The sequence below is a fragment of the Strigops habroptila genome, chromosome 5, assembly GCF_004027225.2.
Source record: "Strigops habroptila isolate Jane chromosome 5, bStrHab1.2.pri, whole genome shotgun sequence".
Taxonomy (NCBI): Eukaryota; Metazoa; Chordata; class Aves; order Psittaciformes; family Psittacidae; genus Strigops; species Strigops habroptila.
In genome coordinates this window covers 82,505,134-82,524,064 of record NC_044281.2, presented here as the reverse complement: position 1 = coordinate 82,524,064, position 18,931 = coordinate 82,505,134, and the positions used below count along the sequence as shown (strand labels likewise).

Here is an 18,931-nt window from a genome sequence, read left to right as displayed (position 1 = left end):
CCTGGGGAGGGAGCAAAGAGCGTTTAAAGTAGCCCCGGACCGAGCGCCGGCTCCCCCCGCCCCGCCCGGCCGTGACCATCCACGCGTGGTGGCAGAGACAGCGCGAACGGGGGGGGGTGTCCTCGGGTAGGGGGAGAACCCCGAGGGGGGATCCCCGGGAGAGCCGGGGGCGGGGTCCCCGGGGACAAGAAGGGATCCCCAGGTACAAAGTGGGGTCACCGAGGGAGGGGGTGCCTGAAGGGGTTGTCCCGGGAACGTGGGAGGAATCCCGGGTGCGGGGTGGTGGATGTCTCGGGGGGGTCTCTCTGGTCGGGGTTCCTGGGGGGGCTCCCGGGAGAGGTCCCAGGGGTCGGGGGGGTTCTGCGGGAGGCACCGCCGCAGCTCGCCCGGCCTCCCCGTCAGGTCCAGATGGGCTTAACCCACCCGCGATCCAGCGCTGAGGAAGTGGGATGAGTGAACACCGGGCTCCCGGGAGGCGGGTCCCATCGCTCTGCAAGGACGGGTTTAGTCGCGTCTTAAGCTTTAAGGCAGAACCTAAGAAATGGTTAAAAACTGGCAGTGTTATAAAAAAACATCAGCAAAGTGACTGTAACCAACCAGAGGGTTCCTTCTGGCAACCAAAGAACCAAACAATTCATCCAACCTGAAGGTTTAAAACAGCTTTTTATTAAAAGTTTACAATAATTTATGTATTTTACAAATGAATAGAAAGTCTCTCGATATATATCATATGAATCACGATACAAAAATATGTGTAAAATTCTGTAATCGATCGCTCCAGCCCCGTCAGCTCCTGCCTCAGCTCTGAGCAGACACCATGTACTTGGGATACAGAATCAAACAGGTTGGAAAAGACCTTTAAGATCATCAGGTCCAACCATTAGTGGACGTTAACACGGTTGTTGGGTCCCGTTGGGGAGCAGGAGCCCGGCAGCCGGCCTGGGGGGGAAACGTTTTCTCTGGTTTACGTTTTGCATAAGTTTAGGACAGTTCCTGTCTCTAAAGAAGGATCAGAGGTGCAGGGTTCAACACACTCACTCACAACGTGGTTTCCTGAGGCTAAACTGAACCGGTCCCCACAGCAGCAGCACTGGGGACATGGTGGGAGCCGGCATCGGGCCCCCGGGTGCGTTTCCCCTTCAGGTCAGGAGTTGTGTTCACAAGCTGTGTAAGGCACTCGGGGATACACTGAAGGCTACAGATAGCACTGGAGCAGGGGACTTGAAATGATGCCACGGTCCTCCAACAGCTTGAATAGGAACAGGCCTGAACCACGTGCTGTGGTCCCGGTGGATGTCGGTCCATAGCTCGCCTGTGGGACCGGGCAGCCCGTGTCCTCCCGCTTCCCTGCTCCTCCAGGAGCTGTGTGGGCCTGGGCTGGTCACAGACACGCTCCTTCCTCACAGTCCTGAGGGGAAGCGGAGCGGTGGTGCTGTGCCGGTGGCGCCCCGGGATGCGCTCGGTTTACCTGGCCTCCGTCTTGTCGCTCTTTGAAGGGCGCTGGGAAACTTGCAGAAGATGCTTATGGGGAGAACTGGAGCAGTTGGTAGCTCTGGACTTGTGGCTGCCTCCTCGCTGGCCTGAGAGTGGCTGCACACCCCTCCTCTCCCCGCTGTTTACCTGCACTGAGGGACGGGGGGGCTGCAGGAAGGAGCCCCAGATCAGGTAAACATCCACCTCTGGTGCTGTGGCTTTGGGACCTTGGTTTGTAAAAGGTACACAAGACCCAGAGGCAAGAAAACACAAATGAGATGTGACACAGCCACAGCTCATTCCAGGGGCCAAGGGCGGCCCCGTCTGCGGAGCATCTCTGGCCACGGTCACAGTCTCATCGTACAAACTCATCCTGCAAAAGCCCAGCGGGAGCAAACACAAAGTGACTGAAAACGGAGCAAAAACCCTTATGCTGAAATTAAGGAGCGCGTTTATGCACATTTCCTATCTCTGCCTGTGTAAGAAACAGTTTTGGAAACATTCTTTGAGCCTTTTTTTTTCTTTCCTATGTACACATCTTTTTACACATAAATATTAACATATACACAAGCACAATCCCTTATTTACACATGTCCTGTCCTGTGCAGATAGCTTTTTAATTCAAAAAAGCATGGTTAAGAAAGTCTAACTAATGGGAATGGAAGGGAACTCCTAGATGCCCATACACAACGTGTGACAGCGTGGTCTGGGAGAAGGGGCATGAAATGGCTCCAAGCCACTTCCAGCCCCACTCCCTGCCCCTGGTCCCCATCCCCGTTCATCCATCTGCCCGCAGCAGCTCCCATCCCGAGCTCTCTGGGGCTGAGGGATGCCAGCCCAGAGCCTTCCTCTGGATTCCCAGCAAGAGGACAGTGATGCCTGAGGCTGCAGAGGTTCCCTCAGCCACTCTCTGCAGGTCTTCCAATGAAGTATTTTAAGACATTAAGTACTTAAGTAGAACCCAAAATGGACACATGTTTTAAGCATGAGATGCAGAAGTAAAACTGCAGCTCATCACGTAATCCCAATACTGGTATTTTTATCTGGTAGAATTGGAATCTGTTAAATCACTTTTATAATACAACCATGTGCCAATGTCAAAGCCATCACCTTTGGCTTAAAATGCTGTAATACTTCAGTACAAACAGGTAACTCCTCTGACCACCTCCTTTTCTTACGTGTTTGTAGTTCAGCTCCCTCTTCACAATGTTCACTTCTTTAAAACAGATGATGGATGTACGAGACCTGGAGAGTTTGTAGAATTTCAGTATCAAGGGACTTTCTTCATAGCTTTTTAAACTCCACGCAAGGTTTGGAAGGGGTGCAGGCACCTACAGGAGAAAGAAATAAATACAAGGAGTAACTCTCTGCAACATATGGGTTTTAGTCCCAGCACTATGAGTTGCCATTCCATGGGGGTTGCTGTGTGTGAGGCAGCTCTCAGCTAAGTCTACAGCTGCAGCAGACTTATCAATTGCTGGGGTTTCTCTGAAAAGAAAGAGCTCTTTTATTGAATGTTAAATGCATATTTTCTATAGGATGCCTCACACATTACAGCATTATTCTTCCTGCAGCAGTGCTCCCCTAACAGTATTCAGGTAACACTCAGAACATCGTGTTGATAATGAACCTCATGGAGTTCAACCAGGCCAAGGGCAAGGTCCTGTCCCTGCTCGGGGCAATCCCAGCACAAACACAGGCTGGGGGAGACTGGATGGAGCAGCCTGAGGAGAAGGACTTGGGGGTGTTGGGTGAGGAGCAGCTCCCCATGGCCCGGCTTCAGTGTGCGCTTGAGCCCAGAACCCCCCCGTGTCCCTAGTGGAAGGTGTCCCTGCCCGTGGCAGGGGTTGGAACTGGGTGAGCTTTAAGGTCCCTTCAACACAAACCAGGCTGGGATTCTATGAATTTAAAACGTGCCCTGTCCATCTTCATGCAGGTTCTGAGGTGTCTTTCCTGAGCATCACCCGCAGGCTCCCCTTTGGAGCATCCATGGGTGCAGGAGGATTCCCAGGACATGGGAAGTACTGAGGGGATGTGGATGACCCCGAAAGAGAGTGAGGGGGTGAGGAGTGACCTGCAACATGCTGTGACATGGCCACCTCTGCACTGTGGCCAGCAAGCAGCAATCAGATCATTCGTTTCCTAATTATCATTTACCAGGAGGGGCAGGGCTCATTCTGCCATCAGCAATTGAAGCCAAGCCAAGTATGGCTGAATTTCCGAGCTGGCAAAGGCTGCCTCATGAAACATGCCCTCCGAGCAGCAGTGAACCTCCCCCATTCCAAACCCAGGATTCCGTGGCCATCCCGCATGGACACACATCTCTGTATGTCACCAGGAGAGTAAGACATGCTGCGTTCTGCTGTCAGGCACAGGGGAGGTCGAGGAGCCAGCGCAGCAGCGTGAGCTTCTTCAGACATCACTGATCCTGCTGATGGTTCTGCCCCGGTAGAATGGACAGAGGAAGGAGTTGTGCTGTGGAGAGGACAAGTTAATAACCCACGGAGCCAAATCCCACCTCCTCACTGAGGAGAGGTGGCACAGAAGGATGTCCTGCCCTTGGGTGGAAAGGGTGGAAAGGATGGAAAGAGTGGAAAGGGTGGAAAGAGTGGCTGCCTTCAGGCTGCTCTGTCCCCTCCTGTGCTCCGTGTGCTTCATCCTTGGGCCATTCTCCATTGTCTTTTGTTTTCCACGTTGCTACAAGACCAACACTGGAGGGAAGGGGAATTTAAAGGGCAAAGACAGGCAAAGTGGAATAGTTCAGCCAATGACTAGAGAGACCCCCCATTCCCTATCTCTTCTCCCAAACCTCACCCATAGGTCATGGACCTCCTTCCCTAGCTCAGCCCCCTGCACCATACAGGGATGAATTAACCCTCCCCAGCCCTTCTACTGCGCAGCCTGTGGCTCCTGCAGCTCTTCCTGCCCTTCCCCAGCAGCCTCAAGACAGGGATCACGCTGCTCACACACAGAAAATAAAACCCCCAGAATATTAATAGGCAATTCCTAAAAAGACACGGAACTTGGAGAAATGGAGAGTGAACCACAGTGAATGTTAGAGGTGCCACTTCATCAAGAAGGCAGCACCGGGCAGGGTGAGGAGTCACCACGAGTTTGCGCAGAGACAAACGATGGTGCTGCACGTTCAGTGAAGATCACATCCGCTGCCACTGCACATGTCACTTCAGTGCTGCCCAGGCACTGTCTGCAGGGCTGATGCTGGTTAATTTAACAGGAGCAGTTATCCTCTCAGCACGCCAGCAGCTGCTAGAGAGATTTATTTTGTTTCAAGAAAGCTGCAAATGTGGGACAAAAGAAGCATTTAAAACGGTAATGGATGGAGCTGGAATATGCTGAGCATTCACTGCTTGTGAAAACTGCAGCTTCACTGCAACAGAGCAGTCCAGAGATGCAATTCATCAAAGATTATGGATAACATTTCATATGGAGAAGGAATGATTGCCTCCATTAGCCGCCTGTTATTATGCACAGCCTCTTGCCAAGGCTGCAATGAAAGGATATATATATTTACTTCTCTATCTCTATCTCTTATCTCTATAACTCTCTATCTCTATCTCTGTCTCTGTGTGTTTCCTTATTTCTAACTGGTACAAGGGGCATTTGCCGGGCCTCTGTTTAAACCCACCACCTGAGCTGTAAATCCCATTCCACGTGCCTGCACCAGTCGCGTTCCCCCGGTATTGAGCGAGGATGGGTCTGGCTGAGGCCACTCAGGTGATGCTCAGCCATGGGCCATCTGCCTCATGGCCAGCACTGACCTGTGACAGCAGCACAAGTGACCATATGGCTGAGAGGCAAAACTGGACGGTGCATCTCTTATAATTACTGGGAAGGACCTAAGGAATGTGCAGGGAACAACAAAAAGGCAACTAAACCAACCACAAAGGCAGCAGCCCGCCTGCTATGTGAATACTCACACCAGCTTACCCTGCATACAGTAAGAAGAGTTAAGAATCAGCTGAAACATGGGTGCAAGTTTAAATTGGCTGAAATTGGGAAATAAAATTTCCTCAAGGGCCCTAACTCTGTGTGGTGAATGTCACCAGGAGGTGACATGTGCTTCACTGCCTGCCCGATGGGAATAGAGAGCTGGAATTCCATTTTCATGTCAAGAAAAATGGGCTAGGCCTGGCCTCCTCTGTATCTTCCCCTCCTCTCCCACTAGATCCACATGCACAGTAAATTTATGGCCCATTTATAGAATCCCAGACTGGTTTGTGTTGGAAGAGAGCTTAAAGCTCATCCAGCTCCAACCCCCTGCCACGGGCAGGGACACCTTCCACTAGAGCAGGTTGCTCCAAGCCCCTGTGTCCAACCTGGCCTTGAACACTGCCAGGGATGGGGCAGCCACAGCTTCTCTGGGCACCCTGTGCCAGCGCCTCAGCACCCTCACAGGGAAGAGCTTCTGCCTCAGAGCTCATCTCAATCTCCCCTCTAGCAGGTTAAAGCCATTCCCCTGGGATTTGCCTTTCCCATCTCCTGTTAACAACCATAGGAGGAACTCGACACAGATCCACCACGATCTGCTTCTGCTACAGGGCTCAATAGAGCTGATCCTTTGATGCTTAACAGCAGCATTTTAAAAAGCTGTTTCATTCCACTACAAGTTAATTATTTGGGATAAAGTCTTTTGGGAATAGACTGGGTACTATTCATTTTACACACACACACACACACATACACACACATATATATTTAATAGAAGTCTATAGCATTTTCCTGTCATGTTGGATTCTGAAGCAGTGTGTAACAGAGAACGACAAGAAGATTTATAATTAAAGCTATTTGACAACTCCTTTCCCATCTGAAGAGCAGCACGTGGCAGCTCGGCCTTGGCTCTTGTACTCCCACCAGATCAGGTTAAATTTATCTGTATTAATCATGCACTGCTTTTAGAATAACGGCTGATTCTGCACTGAAAACTGCTTGTTTTGCCCTTAAGAAAACTGGTTTTCTGAAATTGCTGCTCTCACCCCCTAATTATTGGGGTATTTCACTTGGGTAAAGAATGCTTATGAGTGAATTTGCAATACATTTACATATAGTTGGTAAATGACATTAGAATGGTTCATGAAAAGACAAATCTATTGGAAGACAGTTATTATGGTGTTGGAAAACATGGTGTGATAGCTTTAAAATATGTCTACATGTTGTGTTATATATATTAGATGTCACTGTTGGGTGCATACCCAGAAATGATAAATAGCAGCAATTTGCTTTCCAATGAAAGAATTTAAAATATTTGTCTTCTGTATCTGCAATAGTGAGGATTTAAAAGCTTTATCAGCACATAACCCTCACAGAGATCTATGTGTAACCTAGAGCAGTATGTTTATGGCTGCAGTCCCTGGTGCTGCTGGGGCTGGCAGATGAAGATGCCCACGGGGACAGAGAGTCTTTAAGTGGGAGCATCTCCAGGGCCTGCTGGGGACCAGGAATTTTTTATCTGGGGACTCCTGTGAAACCTGCAGGCAAGGCCAGGTTGGACACAGGGGCTTGGAGCAACCTGCTCTAGCGGAAGATGTCCCTGCCCGTGGCAGGGGTTGGAACTGGATGAGCTTTAAGGTCCCTTCCAACCCAAACCAGCCTGGGATTCTATGAATAACTGACACAGCTCTGGAAAACAGGACAATAATAAACCCATTGCAATGTGTCCAGAACCTGGCTGCTCACAGGCATCATTTCTTGTTATAGATCTCCAGGTCTCAGATAGGCATCAGCTGCAGCACTAACACAGGACATTTAAAAGGGAGGGTTTCCAAGCTGGGGGGCACGCAGTCAAGCCGTAAATGAGGATCTAATGTGGAAAACACAGGCTGACACCCAGACTGTGGCTCTGGCTGCTCTGGGGGGAAAGGCAGCCAAGGGCGAGGGGTCAGGGCCAGACGTCAGCCTCCATCACAGCCCTGATGAGGAGCCCCAGCTCCTGCAGGCTGAGGCTGCTGCCTGATCTTACTGAAACACCACCCAGCTCCTGCCTGGGTGACCTTCCACAGCAGGTTTTAGGCAGCTTGGCTACAATTAACACCCTCAGAAATAAGATAAACTATACATTTACAGCCTTTAGGGTTCTATGGCCATTCTCCTCGTACGAGAAGGTTGCTCTGATTTGATGATATGTGAATATTTTACAGCCCTCTTACCTTCATGGCCATCACAGCACTGCTAACACACACTGGTATCTCCTTGACAGCCATTCTGACCCTCATTTCATCAATTTGCAGTATCCCTCGGGTGTGTTCTTGTTTATAACAAGAAGGAAACTGGCCATTGGGGCAATCTCATCAGAAAAAGCCATTGACAGAACAAAATCTCCTACATCTGCCGCTACAGATCTGCAGAAGGCAATAACAGGTCTGAGTTACTTGGACACATTCTCCTTTCCTGGGGGAGGTTTATCTGGGGTTTCTAATGACCTGGAAGTGCTGAGCTGCATCCCCAGCTCTGAGGACACCCCCCCACCCCCTGCAGTCCTGTGTCGAGGTTTAAGGTCCCTTAAACCCAAATCATTCAATGATTCTATGGTAGAGAGGATAAAGGAAAGGACTGTCCCAGGCACCTGCGCTTTCTTAGCTTGCCCAAGAAGCACAATGAGAAGATACTGCTGTAATAAAGCAGGAAAACCTCAGCAGGTCTGCTCAGTGTGTTCCTGTGGGAGTCAGCCAACAGCAGACAGCGCCTCTTTACAACCCAAGACCTCTGCACAATGAAGGAGCTTCCCCAGACGCGCCTGGAACCTTCCCTGCGCTGGAGCCATCCATCAGCACCAGTGATGCTGTTCTTCCCGCCCCAGGACATCCAGCTCAGCTCAGCTCTAAATTCAGACTGACATTGTCAGTTCCGTGCACCTCAGTCTGTAACAACCTCTGCAAGATTAAAGCGGAAATATTGGGAACAAGACACCCAACGCTTTCATATAAATTGACAGTTACTAATCTGCTGGAAATCATTTTTACTGAGCCGAATTCTGCTCTTTACTGAGATAAAGAACATTACACAAGATTTGCAGTGCAGTGAAAATGAGCGGCCTTTGAGTCCTGTCCTTTATATCCTCCTGGGAATGCCGCTCCCTCAATTGGAGTCATCCTGATGGCTTGAATTTCCCCTACTCGGTTCACTTTGAACCAAGATGTGTTGGGTCACCCTGCACAGCACCAGGCTTGCCAGTTAGTATTCTAAGCATGTAGCTCATTAGCCTTTCTCTGTATACCCCTGGGAGGAAAAGCATTTACAACCCCTTTCAAAATGCTTGAAGAGATATATATATATATATACACACACATATATATGTATGTATGTTCAAGGCCAGGTTGGACACAGGGGCTTGGAGCAACCTGCTCTAGTGGAAGGTGTCCCTGCCCGTGGCAGGGGGTTGGAACTGGATGAGCTTTAAGGTCTCTTCCTGCCTAACCCACTCTGTGATTCTATATATACAGAGGGCGGCTGATGGAGCATTTACAGGCAAATTTAAGCTGCAGTAACTCATCATCTCCCCTGTGGATTGTTTCTGGCAAAATGTGCTGCTGACCTTAAAAAAAACCCAACCTCTTCTGAGCACTGAAGTACTCCAGTAGAAAAGAACCATTTGATTCTATGATTATGGAGTCAATATACAAAGTGATTTAGAGAACAGTAATGCTCTCCACACCAGACAGCCCCTGTGGACAGACGCAGCACGGGAGCAGAAGGGGGTGCCCCACAGGACCTGGGTGGACACTTGTCAGGGGAATGCCACCTGCCCACTGCACTCACACTGATCCAGCGCCAAAGATCAGGATCCGAGCATTTGCCATTGGTATTTCCAATTGCTGCTGCAGTAGGAAATACTGCTCCATGGGAGCAGGTAAACACAGGAGCTTCTCTCCATCCTTCTGTCGCTGAAAAGAGGTAGGTAATCTTCTTTTAATAGCACTACTTTCAATGTTTTAATTAAGACCGAAGTAATTAAGGTTGTAATTACAGTACTGCGTTCCATTACCAATAGGAAACCTTTATAGTCATGAATCAAACTGGATCATCACCCTAATGTGATCCTTCTTCATGAAGGCAATATTTAAAGATTATTAGATTTAGATCAGATATTGGGAATTATGACTCTATGTAAACTCCCAATGCTCAGTTAGATTTGACTGAATATATGCTTAGACACATGCTGCTAAAGTATACATACACTCATGAACAAGCTCGTGCCTCAAGTACACATCTTCCTTACGCAAAGCTGGGCTTCAGCACGTTCCAGATGTTATTTCTTTTGAATCACAGAATTGTCAGTGTTGGAAGGGACCTCTGGAGACCATAAACCATTACCAAATTGAGTTACAATAAATGTTTTAAATTAAACTAAGATATTTGGAAAAAATATTGGGCTGCTCAGGCCCTTTCTATAAATGTAAAAGTTAATATCAAGAAAAAAGTGTCTTAGCTTAACTGACAACTTATTTATTTGGAAATAACACGAGTGCTGCCTACCCCTGGGAGTTCCCAGTCTCCCATATGACTTGAACACACTAAAGTAACTAAGATAACAGCCTAAACAACGTCCTAAAACTGCTGAAAAGAACACAACCCACCAAGCAGCAGCTCAGTGTCCTGAGCACACACTGGTTCCAGTCTCCTTTTCCCTTCTGTACAATGGGTCCATTAACTCCCACCCAATAGGAGCACTGCTGTCCCCATGTTTTCCAGCCAAGTAACTCGTTACCAGCATAAATTAGGAAAAAAACTAAGTGAAATTGTGTATTAGAATACTTTTCTGAATGCTCTTTGTCTTTCCAATCCAAAATGACAAGTATTTTCATTTAAAATGTCTATTTCTAAAGCAGCATGAGTGCTTGCTGCTCACATAAATCTGCCTCCCTACTAGCTTTTTGTTAAGAGTGACCACTGGTCTAACCCCATGAAGTCAGCATTTGTGATTATATGATGCTGAAATTCAACACCTAAATCACTAAAGTATACCAGAGATAAATAAATAATGTTTAGATAAAGACTAATGCTTCATGAGAAGCATTTTAACTGGAGCAAGAGGCTACCAGCCATGTAAAGGAAGGGACACAGTCCATATAAGCCTATAATGCATGGGTTTCAGTTATTAGCCAGTCCTACCTGTTGGGAGCTCTGGGTTTCCTTCCTGCCTTGTGCTTCAAAGGGATGGGCAGTTCCTCCATCACATCCTGTGCCTCTGGGAGCTTCACGGCTCCACATCCAGGGAACGCTGCAGACAGGAGCTTGCCCTTGGCCTTCCCCAACAGCCCCAGGCTTGGCTGCGGTTCTCACGGGGTGAATCACACTGTGGGATTTCTTCTGGAACTTCCCTCCTTCGCCTGTTTTTCCAGAGGATCCATTTCCCTTCCTGGTGCCTGCGGCAGCTGCCTGGGCTAGGGCTCGTGCTCCCCAGTCTCACAGTGGTGAGATCTTCTATTCCCTCTTGCTGCCTTCCCCAGCCCAGAGCGTGCGGATCGGGGATTGTGTGTTTTACCTTCACTTTTGTCCAGGTCAAGCCTTTTGCTGGGACAATGTTAAGCCTTTGGTCATCATTCAGGGACAGCACATTATAACTTGCTGTGCCATTTTTCATCGTGCTGCGGGCCATGGTCTACTGAAAACTCAACAGAATCCTACAGCTGGATTTCCTGAACACAGTTGCATGTTCTTCCCTAGAACTGGGCTTGTGGGATAAGCAACAAACCATTGGACATACCCTGTGTTATGAAGAAATAACTTGGAATGAAACACTTCATTTCCACTCGCGTTTCTCTTCTCATCAGTTACTCCTCTGAAACTCTTCCTAAATTCTTCTTTCAAGACGGATTTTGAACTAACTGAATAACAAATACAAAAGCGTGACATATAAACCAGGACACGGTCACTTCTCCAGAGAAGCAATTTACTGCCTGCTCAGCAGGGAACCAAAATGAATTCAGTTTATCTGAATCAGAATAGCGCTCCTTACGTAAAGCTGAGAGCTCCTCGAGCAGCAGAGCCAGCACTTCCTCCGGCAGCCACTGAGAGGGGTTTGGCTTTCTTTGACGGTGTCGTTCTGGCTCTTCAGAATGCTCACTCAGAGATTTCAGTGATGCAGACATCCCCTGCGCCGAATTGGCCACGTACCCCAGTCCAGCTTCAGTCTGCAAGGCTCAGAGAGGCTGCACCTCCCATCGCCAGAAGCAAAATAGGAGAGATGTTTGTGGGGTTTGGAGTGGCAAAGTCTCTCTTTCTGCCTTGGTAATCAATGCTGTCTTCATGTTAGCAACAGCAGAAGTAATTGTAGCCTCCTCAGCAGGCTGAAACAAGACAAGATATACAAACATGGATCAACGAAAAGTATAGCTGGGAAAAAATGACATACAGGAGATTTCTGTAAGGGTTATATATTTATGATTATCCACTTGAATTGTACAACTGAGAGCAAAGGGTCTGTGTTATGTTCTATTGACATTGATGTCTAATGGAGAACCTTCCCTTCAACGCCACCCATGATGTGGTGCCATCTCTGGAAGCACAAATGGATTAGCAATTTATCTCCTATTTACCTGGAGGGAAAGGGGAGATTTAGGCAGATCAGGGGCCCTATGGCATGATGCTTGGAGAAACATTTATAAATGACACATTCCCCCCCAAAGTGTTCTGGTTGCTCAGCCTGAAGCAGGACAAGCCAATGTGAGAGGTTCAGCCTGGCTGTGAGCTGTGCAGGGAGAAGGGCAATGGGTTTCCATGGATTCCAGCAACAACCAGCTGGATGTAGTCCAGCTGATGTAGTCAGCACAGACTGGGGGTTCACCCTGCTTTGCTAGAAGCTTCCTTGCTTTTCAGCCTGCTGGGTTTTAATCTCTCCCTGCCCTTCCCTCCAGAGAAGGAAATTCTGTTGGATAAGTTTTAGCTTGCTGGTGCCCAGGTTTCACATCTTCTACAGGCTTTAGAGATTGCCATGTAGGGGTTACCTGCGGCACCCAGAACCCCCAGTACTGCCAAAGCAGCCTGAGTAGCGAGGGGAAGCTTTACAAGAAGAGGGCAGACCAGAGGTGGTCCAAGGGCTTACCTTCTGCACATGGCCTGAAGGGCTATGACCAAAGAATGAAAGCTAAAGAGAAAAATAAAAACAAAAATAAAAACTGAAAAGGGGAGGGAAGAGAGGAAAAAATGAAAGAGAAGAAAGAGATTAAGAGTTTACAGTGTGCTCAGCTGAGAAACAAGCTGTGGTTACAGACAGCGTGCAACACAACTCTCAGTTGAACAGAAATGAAGTGTGAGGTAAGCTCTGAGGGCTCGGAGCCCCCATGTCCCCCACAGTGATGAGAGGCATCCTCTGCCCCAGGCACAGCCAAGGGCTCAGGAGAAACAGAGAGGAAAAGAATCAGCTGAATTCTTGTGATACCTCAAAAAAACCTCCAAAGCAACACTGCTAAGGTCGGGTCTAGTGTCAGGTGAATGTCCAGCTCAGCCCTGTTGTACCTGAACAGGTTCTCCCATGGCAATTTAGTGAGAAATAGATGGGTTCAGATGAGGCTAATTTTAGGGTAAAATTTAACAGTTACGGCTTGACTGGAGAAAGCTCAATTACATTAATCATGGTGACAGTGACTGCTGTGGCTGCATGTGAGGAGAGAAGAGAGAACCTGTTCAGCCTGGAGGTGAGAAGGCTCTGGGGACACCTTAGAGCAGCTCCTAGTGCCTAAAGGGGCTCCAGGAAACCTGGAGAGGGGCTTTGGACAAGGGCTGTAGGGACAGGACAAGGGGAATGGCTTTAACCTGCCAGAGGGGAGATTGAGATGAGCTCTTAGGCAGAAGCTCTTCCCTGTGAGGGTGCTGAGGCGCTGGCACAGGGTGCCCAGAGAAGCTGTGGCTGCCCCATCCCTGGCAGTGTTCAAGGCCAGGTTGGACACAGGGGCTTGGAGCAACCTGCTCTAGTGGAAGGTGTCCCTGCCCGTGGCAGGGGGTGTAACTGGAGGAGCTTTAAGCTCTCTTCCAACACAAGCCATTCTAGGATCATTCTATGGTTTCCTCTGGGCAAGCCTGGCCAGCGCAACCGCATGTGCCAATGCTGGGGACGGGAGGAAGGAGAAAAGGTTGCGGCTCCTTCCCCAGGGCACGTGCTGGCCGCAGCCTCCGCTCTCTGGTGCTCCCTTCCCAGGGCAACTGGACCCCACACCCCTGCTGTGTGCTGTGTTCTGGACTGTCCTGAAGGACAGTAGAAGGAAAGACTCAGTTTCAGCTGGTAACCTCTCTTTCTCAGGGGACTGATGCCCTGAGAAAGATGAAAGATGGTTTCCTGGTGCTCTCACATGAGCTCACTGCACTGACACACACGAACTAAGACTGTTTCCTTAGCCAAGGTGAAATTAACAGATGGTCATGTGCACATAGAGTAACTGTTTCATCTGCATTACCTTACCTTTTCCTCTAACTCTTTTATTTGTCTTTTTTGGCCTTCAATTCTTTCTTCTAGCTCTTTAATTCTCTGTCAGATGTTAAATAAAGAAATATTTATTAACCAACCAAATACAGATGTACCCGGAAGATGCATTAGTTTGGGAGATACAAATTGTATGTGCTGTGCTTCTAAAAAAACCACATTGGGTTTTAAGCTGTAGATGAGTCTTCTGTGATTGTCACCACATGTGACACATTCAGGAAAACCAAGTGCCCTGTTTGCAGGGATCATATCCAAGGCAAAGCACAACCTGACCCAGGAGCAGCTATTTCTGGGACAGCTCTATGAGGAGAGGCTGGTGCTCATCAGCTCATTATGTTCCACCTGAGGGACCATCCCACCCTGAGCCTAACCCCATGCGGGCACTGTTGCCTACCTGCTGTGCGTGCTGGATGAGCTCCATCCTTTCCCGCAGGATCTGGGCATCCCTCTCCCGGAGCTCGCTCATCACTTGCCGCTTCCATTGCTCCACAGCGCTCTTCAGCTTCTCCTTCTCCTCTTCTGAAAGAAGTTCGGAGATTTTGGCTCCAGCTTCTTGCTGCAGGGCATCATAGAGCATGGCTTCTAATTCCAGAATTTGCTGATCAAAAACAATATAAGGCTGTCAGCTTCACCGCGTCTGGTTTTGTGAGGAACTGAAAATCCTACCCCGGTAAGGGAACGGGAATGCTGGAGGGGTTGTGAGCTGAGCTTCTCACACAGACAGAGTGGAAAACTCAATCCAGGGAGGAAACACTTCAGGATGCTTTGATCCTGTGGGGGTCTGAGCAGCACTGGACCTGGGGAGGCCCCTGGGCCCACTCGAATCTGCCTCTCCAAAAATATATGGGTGTCAATGTCTCCTTTCTGGAGATAGGGAGATGGCCACAGGGAGAAAAGGCAAGAAGAAAAATAAAACAAGAAGGGAAAAGGGAAAAAGGAAAAGGGAAAAGGGAACACTTCCCTGGCAGTGCTCAAGGCCAGGTTAGACACAGGGGCTTGGAGCAACCTGCTCTAGTGGAAGGTGTCCCTGCCCGTGGCAGGGGGTTGGAACTGGGTGAGCTTTAAGGTCCCTTCCAACCCAAACCGTTCTATGATTCCATGCGAAGGGAAAAGGGACAGTGGTTAATAAAGACTCATTTTGTGAGTTACAGCTATTTAAATGCAGTGTTCAGTCTCTCAGTTCCCCTTTCCCAGCTATTCTGAATGCAGCAGCAGAGGGGGCAGCAGCACCAGCTCCTGCCAGAAAGGCACAACTCCCTGCTGTGTGCTTGCAGCATTTTGTACCAATGAGCTTTCAATGCCTGGTGTGAGCGTGTTTCCAGCCCTTCCTGGCAGAGCTGTCAGCTCCGAGAGGCTTTATGCTCATGAAAAATGTATCTGGTAGCTGGGCTCTGTTCCTGCAGTCTCAGGCTGCAGAGATTTTACTGCATCAGAAAATGACTCCTGCTCATAGACAGATGTGCCCTCCAGATGTACCAAGATACACAGGTGTGTAGGAAGAGAACTGGGAATGTTTCCCCAGGTCACCAAGCCCAGCACCCTCCTAGGGCAGGTGACCCAGACAACATTTGCTGCCTCAAAGTCCAAGATATCCCTTCATGCAAGCCAAAAGCCAGCGGAAATCTTTTTGACTGATATAGAGCAAGTCTGATATAGAGCAAGAGACAAAGCAGCCCCTGATGGCACCTCTGCACACCCTCCACAAAGCTGCTGGTGTCTTGCAGAGCTCTCCATGGCCACAGGAGAACAGCACTGTGATGGTGCAGGTTAAACCTTGCAGAGCTCTCTGTGGCCTCAGGAGACTGCTGCACTAGGGTGGGTTGAACCTCCAGGCAGGGTGTTTGACAATGCTGTTGGCATCTGCTGCGATAATTCAGCTCCATTAAAAATCATCAAGTTTTCCCATCTGAGGCTGCTCGTGCTGGTTTCTTACTATGTCTTAGCAGAGCCAGACAGAAGAATAGGAGCATGTACAAGAATAACAGTATCATGGCAGGAGTTATGGATTCTGATGATAACTGAGGGACAGCAATCATGGTATCTCTGTGAGAAGATCAGATCAGATCTCAGAAGAAGACTCGACTTTCACTTTTAAAACAATACCAACATCCTTGCTAACCATCACTGCCTCAATGAAATGCTGCTGTTTGTTTGAAACATGGGTTTCTGTTGGGCCCCAAACCTCAGTTTGGGGCCACAGCACAACTGCTGTGCTCTGAGATTACACTGACTTGTGAAGAAGGAAGAGTGTGGGGGAATTCATGGTCTCCAGAGCAGCAGCAGCAGCATCAGGAGTCTCTTTGTGAGCCAAGTGCTTCTCAGAGCAAATCCTCCCCAGCAGCCCAAGGGAGTGAAAACCGTGCAGGAAGCTCAGTGGTTATAGCTAGTAATCCTGTTGGCTGCAGTTAGTGGGGAAGATTAGCAGCTCCTCATCCCAAGGGACACTAAGAAAACATGAAAGTGAAACAAATTATACAAATCAAAAGAGCTTTTGCCACTCTAAATTCAGGGCAGAACAAAGCTGCTTTGCTGCTTTCAGGCTCCATTTGTGCGCGGGAGTAAAGCCCATTGCTTTGCCTGCGGATACTCGTGTGATGCCTTTAAAGAACATGACCAAATATGACCCAATATGACCGAACATGACTCCCCATGACCCAGCTTCAGTGTGCACTTGAGCCCAGACCCCCGCTGTGTGCTGGGCTGCACCCCCAGAGCGTGAGCTGCAGGACCCCCCCTGCAGTCCTGATCCAGCTCTGGGGCAACAGCACAAGAGGGACGTGGAGCTGCTGGAGGGAGTCCAGAGGAGGCCACAGAGATGCTGTGCATAGACACTGGTTCCAGATATAGCTCAGCATGTGGCAAAATCAGTCTTAAAAATCATCCTTACAGACAGAAAATGGATTGAGTGAAAGCTCCCCCAAATGGTTTGTGATAAAAACAGAGAACAGGTATCCAGAGAGAGAGGTGTAAATACTCATTGCTTCACAGAAAGTGCAACTGTGCTCAAGATTTAAATGGAACTGAAAGAATGAGATACATTGATATGCAAATGTATGTCTCTCATGAGTATATACTGAACTTTTCTCTGTTTGAAGGAAACAAGACAGCAGATGACTGAGGAGATGGTTGTTCCTGCCCATTGCAGGAGGTTGGAACTAGAAATTCTCTTAAGGTCCCTACCTAACCAAAACATACCAGGATTCTTTGATTCTATGATATGGTTGAAATGGCTTAGGATCAGCTAATGATGAACCTGACCTAAAAGCAGTTTCATTTCAAGTTTGTAGAATCACACAATACCTCCCGCTGTTCTCATTACAGAGGCTGTAACCTAAGATCTAAGGAAATGTCTAGCCTAAAAGCTCTAGTTTGGAGGGAAAAGAGAACTTACTGAAACCATCATTTTCTTGCCAGTCATTTCCTGAAACCTCTGCTACATTAAAACTTGTGTTTAATGAGTTAATGTTCAGGTCCTAATCCTGTAAGGTCCAGCCAACCATAAGGAGCTCTCCATAAGGAGCTCTCCATAAGGAACTCATTCTTAGTGCAGGGCATGGGGGGTTTGTCTAGTTCTACTTAGTCCTCAGGTCACTCCACGTGCTGTCCTGTCCAAAGCAGAGCTTTTCTATAGGCAGCAGACCACACATATTACACATGGGAAGCTAATCAAGATGTCACCATTCAGCTGTTTTTCCTCACCTTGTGAGCTTGGTCCAGGGACTGTTTCCTGAAATCAAGCTCATCATCCAGGTAACCCTTCTGCTTGCTGAACAGCTCCTGGGGACAGGGGAAGAGGCATCAGTGCAATAGTATCTACCGTGATGCTCTTCTGCGGCTTCTCCCACGGTTCCTTCCCTCGGTACCTTTTCATTCTCAAGGTCCAGCATCTTCTGCTGCAGCGCAGACTCCGTCACTTCGATCTGCTGGAGCCACTGCACAAAACAGGGAGCAGGGGATTAAGCCCAAAGAGCAGCGGCAGCACACCTCATATTCAGTGATCACTATGATTTCAGGAGCTGCCAGCACACACTGCAACTACTTACTAAAATTCACTAAATAAAAGAGGAAAACTTATTCTATTATACTTTTTTTTCTGTTACATATATTGGCAGAAAAAAGCAGGATTTCAAAGCTATTTACCTTCTAACATCATTTTGCTAATTAAATAACATTTACATCTAAGCAATGTCTGTCTGTATTGCCTAAATGTCACCCCTATTTTGACAAAAACTAGTGTAATTCCACATAAAGAACTATGGCATGTGGTGATGAAGCCATCACCCACCTCACCCGTGCCTCCAGGTGAGCTGCTCTGAGGCTGCCAGGTGCTCTCATAATGTATTTACCAATGAGTTTGGTTTTGATGTGCTGTTCTTACCTTTTCAGCCAGCGTGAGGACGGTCCTTGCTTGTATGACAACTACTTGCTCTTCATTGGTCAGATTCTGCACCAAAAGCAGAATACAATTACAACAAATCCCAGTGTCTTGTTATTAATCCACTACTTGGGCACTGCTGTATTAAATAAATATGAAATTAAATATGTTCAAGGAACAAGAAACTAAGAAAATTAGTGTTGCAATGTAACATCATTGTAAAAACAAGGGTAACTTTTCATGCTGGATTCTTATCAGACACAGAGTTAATTCTTCTAAAATTCTCACATTTACCAAAAAACCAGGTGACACTGGGCCTGTTTTTACCCAACAGGGAATAAACACAGATACACAAGACAAGACGTAGCTTAGCACAGTGTGCCTTTCAGAGGAGATGCAGTTGTCAGTCTGTGAGTTCATTCCATGCACAGTAGGTTAACACACAATCCTTATTTTGTGGGGCAAAGCCATGATTTTGGAAAGCATCTGTGAAGACGTCAGCTTTTCAATTCATGTTTTGCTGCTATTTTAAAACATTAAAGTACTGAAACCGTGTTTTGCATTTGATTCCAAACTTTGGTCTTACTCTGACCACAAATACTCCAGGAGGAGGGAATCCCTCTGGTCTGCAGCCACATTTGTTCCGATCC

At 48.1% G+C, this 18,931-nt stretch overlaps 1 protein-coding gene across 20 annotated transcripts in view; it reads right to left on the bottom strand.

Moving 5' to 3' along the window:
• Positions 1–644: 644 nt before the first annotated feature.
• JAKMIP3 (Janus kinase and microtubule interacting protein 3) overlaps positions 645–18,931 on the bottom strand; it is a 74,723-nt gene continuing 56,436 nt past the window's right edge. For 11 of the 20 annotated variants that reach the window (XM_030486397.1, XM_030486396.2, XM_030486380.1 and 8 more), the window contains 8 exons: positions 18,285–18,350; positions 17,770–17,838; positions 17,606–17,683; positions 14,301–14,504; positions 13,886–13,951; positions 12,533–12,574; positions 10,600–11,777; positions 645–2,804 (listed from right to left, as the gene is read on the bottom strand). In XM_030486397.1, coding sequence (XP_030342257.1) covers positions 11,631–11,777; positions 12,533–12,574; positions 13,886–13,951; positions 14,301–14,504; positions 17,606–17,683; positions 17,770–17,838; positions 18,285–18,350 — 672 coding nt within the window. In that variant the 3' untranslated portion in view covers positions 645–2,804; positions 10,600–11,630. Of the gene's footprint in view, positions 2,805–10,599; positions 11,778–12,532; positions 12,606–13,885; positions 13,952–14,300; positions 14,505–17,605; positions 17,684–17,769; positions 17,839–18,284; positions 18,351–18,931 lie in introns of those variants that run through there. The other 9 variants (XM_032919935.1, XM_030486400.2, XM_030486392.1 and 6 more) reach the window with 3 other exon arrangements.